Source organism: Oryzias melastigma, linkage group LG9 (genome assembly GCF_002922805.2).
Source record: "Oryzias melastigma strain HK-1 linkage group LG9, ASM292280v2, whole genome shotgun sequence".
Lineage (NCBI taxonomy): Eukaryota > Metazoa > Chordata > Actinopteri > Beloniformes > Adrianichthyidae > Oryzias > Oryzias melastigma.
In genome coordinates this window covers 8,777,365-8,788,130 of record NC_050520.1, presented here as the reverse complement: position 1 = coordinate 8,788,130, position 10,766 = coordinate 8,777,365, and the positions used below count along the sequence as shown (strand labels likewise).

The 10,766-nt window shown below is 39.1% G+C and overlaps 1 protein-coding gene across 2 annotated transcripts in view; it reads left to right on the top strand.

The window, feature by feature from the left end:
* znf366 (zinc finger protein 366) overlaps positions 1-6,326 on the top strand; it is an 8,580-nt gene extending 2,254 nt beyond the window's left edge. Inside the window, exons 2-7 of one of the 2 annotated variants that reach the window (XM_024276198.2) lie at positions 536-1,543; positions 1,617-1,784; positions 1,992-2,142; positions 2,224-2,415; positions 4,959-5,133; positions 5,197-6,326. In XM_024276198.2, the coding sequence (XP_024131966.1) occupies positions 543-1,543; positions 1,617-1,784; positions 1,992-2,142; positions 2,224-2,415; positions 4,959-5,133; positions 5,197-5,708 (2,199 nt within the window). In that variant the 5' untranslated portion in view covers positions 536-542 and the 3' untranslated portion in view covers positions 5,709-6,326. Of the gene's footprint in view, positions 1-6; positions 1,544-1,616; positions 1,785-1,991; positions 2,143-2,223; positions 2,416-4,958; positions 5,134-5,196 lie in introns of those variants that run through there. The other variant, XM_036213618.1, reaches the window with a different exon arrangement.
* Positions 6,327-10,766: the final 4,440 nt, after the last annotated feature.

Sequence of the window (10,766 nt, the reverse complement as noted above, 5' to 3'; positions counted from 1 at the left end):
AAAAAAAAAAAAAAAAAAAAAAAGTGAAATAGTGTTTATGGTACTGTCTTGGGATATATCGACATACGTGATATATGCATTGTAATATGTATAATATTGATGAACTCTTGCCTATACACAACCCTAGCTCAGACTCTCACTCTCCAGTGCTTTTCTGCATCAGTTACTTGTCAACAGAGGAAACAAACATAAGTAGGAGTAATGGCTTCAGTAGAACAGGTCCATGTACTCTTAACTATTATCTTTTTGTGTTTCAGAAGAGTCAACTTAATATATATATTTTTAAATAATCTTTTTAAGAAAAATCCCATTCTTAGCCTGAAAAATGTTTCCAAAAAACAAAAAGATGGAACTAACATGTTTCTGTGTTGTAAGGCTTTCTGCCTTCAAAATAAAAGCTGATTTTCAAATTAGCCTCGTAGGCATTTGTTTGTAAACCGCATCCATTTTAGAGAGGTTTGTTTCATGTAAAGCGGCTAATAATTTATTCTGCAAGTGAATTCCAATTCACCATGTCTCGTTCTGTTCTGTGCAGACAGAAAATGGAAAGTGATGCTGCGAGCTCGTCTTCAGGAGGAAGTCCTCCCCCCAGACATGAGCCGAGACAAACAGTTCCTCAGCACAGTTTCTATTTAAACGCCAGCCCGCTTTATGTCAAGCCCCCAAGATTCCACCCACCCAGTTACCACAGCGTGACGCTCACTGGAGAACCCTACAGCGCTTTCAGTCCACCTGCTTTCTTTCCCATGTTTGGTCCTGGTTACACCCAAGAGGGACCCCAAAAACGGAAAAGAACTACTGCGGACTCCCAGGAGAACGATGCTTCTGCCAAACAGGCAGAAGACAGCAGTAACAGGAAGACAGTGGGCCTCCCCCACATGGGTGTCCCTTTAGCGCCACGTTATGTGTCCTCCACACCTTCCAAACCCATCCCTGGGATGATTGACCTGAGCAGGCTGCAGCTACATCACAGGTTACCAGGTGTACCTGTGCAGGTGAAGCAAGAGCCTCTCAGCCCGTCGCCTGTTTGGCCTCCTTCTCCTCTGCTTCTCCGCCCTCCTTACTACTCATCACTCCCCCACAGCCTTCTCCCATATCCTTTCTTCACGCCCGGGCCTTTCATGCACCTCCCCTCAGGAGCATTCTACCCGAAGGAGGAGCCCCGCTCCGATCAGGTCACTGGGGAGAAAGCTCCTCGCAATGAAACGAGCAGCACAGAGAAGCTGGGCCTCAGCGTCCACGTGGATGACAGCTACTACGTGGACGTCGGCGGGGATCAGAAGCGGTGGAAGTGCCGGATGTGCGAGAAGTCTTACACCTCCAAGTACAACCTGGTCACGCACATCCTGGGTCACAATGGCATCAAGCCGCACGGGTGTCATCTCTGTGGAAAGCTGTTCAAGCAGCTGAGCCACCTGCACACACACCTGCTCACACATCAGGGCATGAGGCCCCACAAGTGTCAGGTGTGCCACAAAGCCTTCACTCAGACCAGCCACCTGAAGAGACACATGATGCAGCACAGCGACGTGAAGCCATACAGGTAAATCGCCTTTGATTTACTTGATTTCATCCTTCCAGTAGTTTGCCAAACTTCCTCCTCTTTGTTCCTGCAGCTGCAGCGTTTGTGGAAGAGGCTTTGCATATCCAAGTGAGCTTCGTGCACATGAGCTGAAGCATGAAAAAGGGCAGGAGAATGTGTGCGTGGAGTGTGGACTGGACTTCCCCACACTGGCTCAGCTGAAGAGGCACCTGACCGTCCATCGTGGTCCCACTTTGTACAGGTGACTTAACTTATAGATACAAAACTTGGTTTTTCTTCCAATTGTCCTCTCTTTTACAGTTTGGATGTTATAAATTAGGTAGCAACAAAACCAAAAAGAGTGTAAAAGAGAGCCCACATTACAATATATTTCATGAAAAGCTAAAAACAGAATTGTTAATTTTGTTTTATTTGATTGCAATCTGTTTTTTGTATTTTTTTTCTGCAGATGCACTGAGTGCCAAAAGACTTTCCAGTATCCGAGTCAGCTTCAGAACCACATGATGAAACACAAAGACATCAGACCGTACATCTGCAGTGAGTGTGGGATGGAGTTCATCCAGTCACACCACCTCAAACAGCACACTCTCACTCACAAGGTAAATTCAAACAAAGACAAAAAAAGCATTTTTACTCAATTCAAAAAAATTAAAAATAATTTGCATTTCTTCTCACATCAGGGGGTGAAGGAGCACAAGTGTCGCATCTGCGGCCGGGAGTTCACCCTGCTGGCTAACATGAAGCGCCACGTCCTCATCCACACCAACATCCGAGCCTACCAGTGCCACATGTGCTTCAAGAGTTTTGTCCAAAAGCAAACTCTCAAGGCTCACATGATCGTGCACTCGGACATCAAGCCTTACAAATGCAAGGTTGGTTGAAATGCCGATCGTTGGTCTTGCAGTGGAAAGATTTTGAAATGATCAAACTAGCTCCAGTTACTCATATTTTCTTGGTTTCAACACTAATATCAACGTGGCAGTAATATCAGCTTAACGCCGGTTCATAGAGAGCTTCTGTTTTGTCCTTGCTGCAAGGACTGAGACGATGACCAGATAGCAAAGAGGCTTATGGGAGTGGGAGCCTCCTTGTCCATAGGAAGGATATCGCTGCGCAAACTGCCTCTCTAACAATGGCCCCCCGAGTCTCCCCAGAGAACAAAACCTGCAAATAGATTTCATCTCGCTTTCTCTGCTGCTAGAGGGAGCTTCCTGTTTTCTCACGGTCCTCTTGGACAGTTTACAGTCCCTCTCTCCTCCTGAAGGAAAGGACCACCCTAATAAAAAAGAATGCAGAGGAAGGACAGCGCAGGAGTTGCCCTTCCCTGTTCTCCTCCTAGCCCCGTCTCAGAGTTGCTTCCTCTCTCTTTTTGTCTTCTGTTATTCTTGTGTGCATGTGTGAGACAGGAGGGGGGAGACAAAGAGGAAAAGATGAAAACAAGGAGAGAGGGAGGGAAAAAGGGTGTGTGAACATCCGAATGCCTGCACATTCATTTGTAATTACGTGGAGGCCTGCTGTGCGGCATTGTGAGAAAATGTTGTCAAAGCAGATCGGGGAGAAAACAAATTTTAAAATCGCTTTAGTTTCCTTGGGGCTTAATGTTAACAGGCCTGTTGAAAGGACATTAAAGTTAAATTTTTGTGCCATTTTTTTTTGTAGCTGTGACATAGGGGCTAAATGGCCACAAAATTAGACAAATAGATTTTTTTTTTTTTTTCCGAGCCAGTTTAAAACTGTACAGCTGGATATCTCAGATATTGCTGCCATTTTTGTAGAACCACTAATGTTATGTTGGGGATGTGAAGGACTGTAAGTTAGAGGGAGAGAGTGTAAACAGAGGGATGATGGGAAGTTTGGGTAGGCTTACGCAACACCTATAGTCCCGCCCACAACTCAGAGGTAGAGGTGTGTATCTTTCCCTCCCACACGATTCGATCCACATCTAAATACATGGACCACAAATCGATACATAAACGATTCAACTACATTTTTGGCGATTCGATACAGTCAGATTCTTTTACAAAAAACACTAAAATCTAGATATTCCTTGCTGAAAGTAGTCGCTGAAGATGGTGAAAATGGTGATGCAGTTTGCTTTAATTACTGAAGAGATTTGCTAAAAATCCAAAAGCTATTTGCAAAATGTTAAATTAGCTAAAAGTCCGGAAATTTTGTTAAAGAACTATAAAAGAGCACTGAAATTGACCTAAATTTCTGAAAATTTGCAGTAAAATAACTTAAAAATCCCCAATACATGCCAATTTTGCAGAAATATTTAGTGTTGCTTAAATATGTGCTAAACTCCAAATTAGCCCCCAAAACCTTAATAGATGCCAGATTAGACAAAAAAGCTAGCTTGTTGCTCAAGAACAGCCAAAAATTAGTCAAACTAAATTAGTCAAAAATGTTAGCCTGGTGCTAAAATTGAAACTAAACTCTAAATTAGCCTAAAAATCCCCAGTAGATAACAGATGAGCCAAAAAATTTATCTTGTTGTTAAAATATTAGGTAAACTCCACGACAGACAAATATTCCTCAGTAAACTAAATTAGTTGAAAACGTTAGCCTGTTGCAAAAATACAAGCTAAAATCTAAATTGGCCAATAAAAACCTCAGTAGATAACAAATTAGCCAAAAAGCGTTAGCATGTTGCTAGTTATTGGGTAAACTCCTAATTTTTTGAAAATTACTATAAAAGATGACAAAATAAAACTTAAAAGCTTGTTGCTAATATACAAAAAATGTTGAAATTCGAAGACTTTCTCATTAATGTCCTATGGGGCATATTTTGCTCAATATTTCAATAACTTTGTGAATACCAAAAATACAAGCAGTAATGTTCTGAACAAGCTGAACGTTTTGATACCAATGAAATTGCTGAAAGTGTGATTAAGTTTTAACGTGCCCCAAACGGTCAGAAAGGAGTTGGAGGATCACTATAGTGTGAATGTTTACTAGAGTTCACTCAATAATGGCATTTGACGGAGAAATGTATTCAGGAATTGACTTGGAAGACGCAAGCTTATGATTGGATGTCTTTTTGTTTGCATCGTATGTACATAAAACGACAAAGACGGTGGAATAAAAAACAGGAAGAAAATTTACAATTAATCAGAAATCAATTATTTACGTCTTGATTGATTTTTTACCTTTCAACCAACAGAATCTTGTTCATATCTTTAGTTTTTAAACAACACTGCAAATGCTCAATCAATTTTCAATACTATTTTTTACATCCCCTTTTTTACATACTGCTGTTACTCTCACAGCCGATCGATTTTTCCGACAATATCTTCTACATCTCCACTCAGAGGTGAACTCCTAATGAACTGCTACTGAAACTCTACCAGAAAACATCAGGATTCTTGATTTTTTTTCTTTTTCTGGTTAACTTCATAACTTGTTTTCTTTTCAGCTTTGTGGGAAGGAATTTAACAGAATGCACAACCTGATGGGCCACATGCATCTTCACTCAGACAGCAAACCCTTCAAGTGCCTGTACTGCCCCAGCAAGTTCACTCTGAAGGGAAACCTCACCAGACACATGAAGGTCAAACATGGAGTCATGGACAGAGGGTTGGATGAAAGATGTAAGCAGGCAAATGTTAGAAATGTACAAAGATGACTATTCTGAGACGTTTGTCTGTCTCCAGTGTTTCAGCAGAGAGGAGGACTGTGCCTCTCCGGCTCGATGGGGCTCCTCTCCCACTTCAGCCAAGAGGAGCCGTTCGACCTCTCGCAGAAGCCCGGCCTGCGCCTCTCCCAGTCTGACGGGGAGAGTGTCCCTGGAAGCTCCTGCCAGGAGGAGGAGGATGAGGAGAGTTTGTACAGAAGAAGTCAGTACAGCCCTGAGGTGGACCAGCAGGAGACCGCAAGTGAGGAGCAGTACGTCTCTGAGATGGAGGAGAAACGTCCTGATGAACTGAGACCGAACATGATGCAGGAAGAAGAAAAGTGTTTAAGAGAGGAAAGAGTCGGAGAAGACGTAGATCCCACAGATAGCCAAGTGGAGCTTGAGCTGTGTGATTCAAACACAAAGAGAGAAAAGCAAGAAGAAAGCACAACTCGTATGCAAACATGTGAGTTAGTTTCAGAAGATTGTGAGCAAGAGCAGGTAGACCAAAGGAAACTGCAGCCAGACGTCCTTGATACAGATTCTGAGTAGATCATCTTGAGTTAAAAATGGGAGAAATTGTTCATTTAAGCCACAAAAAGAGATTTTTTTTTTGTTATACAAGTTAAAAAAGAGTTTATCAAAAAAAAGAAAACATGGAATTCTGTAAAATAAAATTGCGGTGAAGCATTTTACTTTTTAAACGTGTCATGTACTGATTAATGTCATGGAAAAAGGGATGATGAGGATTAATAGGAGGAATAATTATGCAGTATTTTGTAATTAAAAGTCAAAAAATGTATTTAAAGCGTTATATTTTGTAATTTCCTTTACAGTGTTGACTCAAATATGCCTTTTTTAACTTTCTTTAATCTTTGATTAAAAAAATGGAAAAGTATTATTGATCATTGATTGCACATGATTTTAAAGTGATTTTTTTTTCCTTTGTGGGAGTTTAAAACTGTGAACATTTAATTTACAAAAACAAATGAACTGTGATTTTATTGTTTTATTTCTGAAGTATAAATCTGTTTTCTTGTATGTCTGCATTATGATTATGATTCTTTTGACCAAAAATAAAAGCTTGAACCTGCAGAGAGCCTCCTATTCGTGTCTTCCAAACAACAATCGTGCTTTTAAAAGACGAATAAAAGCTTAGATTTGAGTCGTCCCCCCACCTTGAAAGAGGTTTGCTGCAAGTTTCAGAAAGGTTGCATTTCTCCCTGTGCTTCTCTTTCAAAGCAGAGGAAGAGGAAGAGAAAACACCTCTCCTCGTCTCTCTTTTAGCCATCAAACACGAGCAACAGACACAGTCCCAGACAAAAGATGCATGTGTGGCTTCCAATGAAGCCATAAATAAAAGCATGACGGAATCCGCTCATTTTTTTAAGGGAAAGATGCAAAATCAGATGTGAAATCCACTTTGCTAAAGCTTTATTACTGGAACTTTAATGTACCAGTTCAGGTAAACAGTCATTTTTGTCTGATGAAATGCAGAACAGGAGCTTCTCTTTTTCTACCAGCCACGACCACCATGTCCCAAAGGCCGAAACTGCAAACAGTTTGAGGAAGTTCTCACATCCTCCTCTTCTTTCCTTTCCTCACCTACACACGTTCTGATCCCAGTTGCTGGCAGCAAGAAAAGCCACAGGGAGCACGGAAGATTTGGCCGCAAAAGTCAACTCCTTTCGCCTCCGTCGTCACGCTGTCTGTCTTACGTCCTCCTGACTCCTGCTCCTGACTGAACGAACGTGAGACCGTCCCTCTGGTTTTTGATGAAATGAAACATCAGAGAACATGAGAGTGCGGCAGACAGGAACACAGCTCCATGACACTCACCGGTGATGTTCCGCTTTCCCCTAAAAACTCAAATTTGAATCAAATTCAACCAAAATAAGTGTTTCAGAATGAGCTTGTGCATGTTTTCCACCTAACCTGCCATGGAAGCTCCTCAATGACTAAACACACCTGATCCAGATAATAATTTGCAGGATTTCTTAACAACCAGCAGGATGTTGATGCTGCAAAGAAACTCATTTTGTCACAATGAAGTCTCCTTCTGCCTCATGTTTTAAGAGATTGAACTGGTGTTCAGAATCCATTGCTTAAAAATCCAGCTTAAATCGGTCCAATTTGACATCTTCTTTAAATGTCTACAAGATAAATGACATAAATTATATTTTATATATTCCCTCTAGGATGTTGGCCCTCGAGGCCTGGACTCTGAGACGCTGCTTTAAAGTGGAAGCTAAGGGTTTTAGCCATGTTTGTTTTCACAATTTTGAACATCAAAAGAACAGAGGTGTCCCTGATGTTTTTGTGAAAATGATCAGAATCATTTTATTGTCTTTCCTTCACAAGGAGCTTGTGACACAGCAAAACGTCTGGGTGCTCTCCAGACAATATAACAAACAAAAAGTTATGACTTTTAACATTAACCCTGTATAACCATTTCTATCATATTTGATAAACGCGATTCTCTTTAGCATTATCAAAATGTTCCGTGAAACCCCTTTCTATATGACTTAGTCGAGGTTTTCTGTCCTGCAGTGCATTATCATCCCACTAGGGGCAGTAGAAGAGTTTTTATTGCTGATTTCAAAATGGCTGCCTCCATGATATCTCAAAAACACTTTGGCGGGAAAATGGTTGTGATTAGCTCATGCATTGTTATTCTTTTTTTTTTCAACTGACTACTTGCTGTATTGAAAAATGCTAAATTTGTATTTATAATACAGGTCCACTGTGTTAAAATTGTGTAGATTAAATTTGAGACAATGGCTAAATAAGGTGCTTTTTTTGTCCTGAACAATATTTTTGCTAAGTCACATATTGTATCATGATTTATATTTAAATATAATTTTAAAAATTGATTTTTCTAACTCTTTGATGTAGTGAGATTTACACGATTGCAAAATATGTAGTTAATAGTTACTTGTCACACTTATTGAAGATCAGCGTTTTTTTTTTTTTGTTTTTTTTTTACAGCTTCATTTTATCTCAATTTTTTAGATAAATTAATTCAACTGTTTTACGTAAAAAAACTGTTTTTAAGTGTATTTGATATTTTTAAATCTAAAATTAGATTTTACCTTGTTATCACTTCTCTATTTCTAATATTTGTAGTTTAAATGTTATTATTTTAGGGAAAGAATCTTAGCTATAGACATGTCGATTATCCTTCTCTTTACAGTTCCTAACATATGATGACAATTAAACTGTTTCCATGTATTTTTAAAATGCGTTTAACTGCACGATCCAGGAAATAATTAACCTAAAATCAATCTGCATTCCTCTTTTTAATGTAAAAGCTTATGATGGATTTGAAAAGGTTAAAACATAGGGAAAATTAAAGTGTTTTGATTAGGTTTTACTGTATTTGCAATAGATACACTTACAGATTTACTAATAGAAATGTAAATAGGCCTATTTTTTAAAAATGTAAAACCCTCACTAACTTTGGCATTTTGTAAAAACAACTTTTTTTACTGACTGCAGAGCTTTTTTAAAATTTAAATATGAAACAGAAACACAGAAATGAATAATTTGATTAGGCAAAAAAAAACTTATTTAAAGAGATACTTTCTGGTTATTTATGGCCTCTTTTAACATTTGCTGCCATTTTCTATGATCAAGGTTTGATCTAGATTACGGAGCCTGCCTTGATGTTTAAGAGTCTACTCCAGTTACTGCAGCACCTCATGGTTTCTTAGAAGACAACGATAGCTGCTGCTAACAACAAGATGATTCACCACTGGCCATTAATGACATTTCTTGTAAAGACTACTTTTTTCCACACTAGAGAAAATCCGTTTTCACTTTTAAGATCTTTATCTTTATGCATTCACTTTCTTTCCTTCCAATTCATTCTGAAATGGTTGAATTCAACTGAAGACAGCATGTTGAGCAAGTCAGAGATTTTTCTTTATAAGTCCAACCACATCTAATAGACTTTACTTTGTGCACTGAGAAACAGCCGTGCAGGAGCAGAGCACGCACTCTTAATTCAGTTGCTAAAAAACTTCAAGGATTATTTTGAAATTTCTCTTGACACTTTAGAGACTTGTGTGTCAGCCCTGAGAGCCCACTCTGTAGTGATGCCAGTGGTAGATCAGAAACGCTTTGGGTCTCTTAATTTAAGAGACCCACTCCAACAAAAATTGCGTTAACATGATCTTTTTTCTGGTATTTTTCTGATGATGGAGCATATACGTTAGTAAAACTAAGGTCAAAATTGAATTTCGGAACATCATTTATTCAAATTATTGTGAATCAAAATAAAAAAAATTCTGTTTGGAGAAGACTGGCAATAATGCAGAAGCTCCCTGCTCCACTCCATTCTGATACATCCACTTGCAGACGACTAGATCCATGTACATCTTAGTTTTCCTCGTCTGTGCTGGCATCTGACTCTAAATTGCACAGTTGGATGGCTCCAGTATTGCTTGGGTTGGGGTTGTGAGGGGCTGTAAGCTAGTCGGAGGGCCTGTAAACAAAGCACTCTCAGTTATGGGTGACGGGAAAGGGGTCCATGTCTTTCTGGGTCAATTCAGAGACACGTTTCCAATGAATGACTGCTGCTCTTTAGAATTGATTTTTGGCTAAAAGCCTAATTAAAAAACCACTGGAAACATTTTGAAAATAGATCAAAAGATGATTGAAGTTGGTCTTTAAAGTTCATATAAAAGCAGTTTTCTGCTGAATCAATATCCAACTCCTATTTCAGGCTGTGTTGGTGGGGGACTTCATGGTTCTTCTGGCAGGTTGTGGGTTTGTGCCTGACTCAAATCTCTTGGAGATGTTCCCCAATACTATTGTCTTCACACAATGCTGTTTTTGTGTCACATGTATTTCTACTCACCTACGTGCACAAAGTCACATGCAAAGTGCATAAAAAAGGAAGAAGAGACAGGTATTGAAAACAAATACTTCTGAATTCTTTGGTTTACCGAACCACAAGCACAAACCTTTTTCTTTTTTTTAAATGGCAGCAGTACAGAGAAGAGCTTTAAGGTTTTTTTCTGATGGATTTTCTGTAAACCTCACCAACAACCAGATAAAGAATGGGAATATCCAAAGAAAAATGACGTTTATAGGAAATAAAATGAAGCAAATAAAGATGGTTGTTTTGTTTACATCTCTTGATTCTCCTTCCAAAAAAAGAGATCAAGCTTTGTGTTTTGTGTGATGAAACTGTCCCACCCCAGTTTCGAACCATCACCTCCTTTTCCTCACAGCCAAGGAGCTTAAAATAACAACTGCACGTTGACTTTAGATCAGTTGATGCAGAGGGAAAACTCTGACTTTCTAACAGAAATAAAGGTTAAAAATGTCAAAAAACAAAAGTTTTTACCGGTATTTGCATCAAAATTAGCAGAACTGTGATAGTGTAAAAGTCACAGCTTTTCAATTATGATGTATTTCCTAGAAATAATTTCTGATAAAATTAGGAATTTACCCATGATTTTGAGGAACTTGGCTAATAATAAAGCACTCTGCTATTGCGCAGCAAGTCCTCTCTTTGTTTAAAGAGCGTCCTCTGCTGACCTCTTGCTGGGCCGCTCTTCAAAGTTTTTTTTTTTTAAACTACTTTTTTTTTTTTTTTTTTTT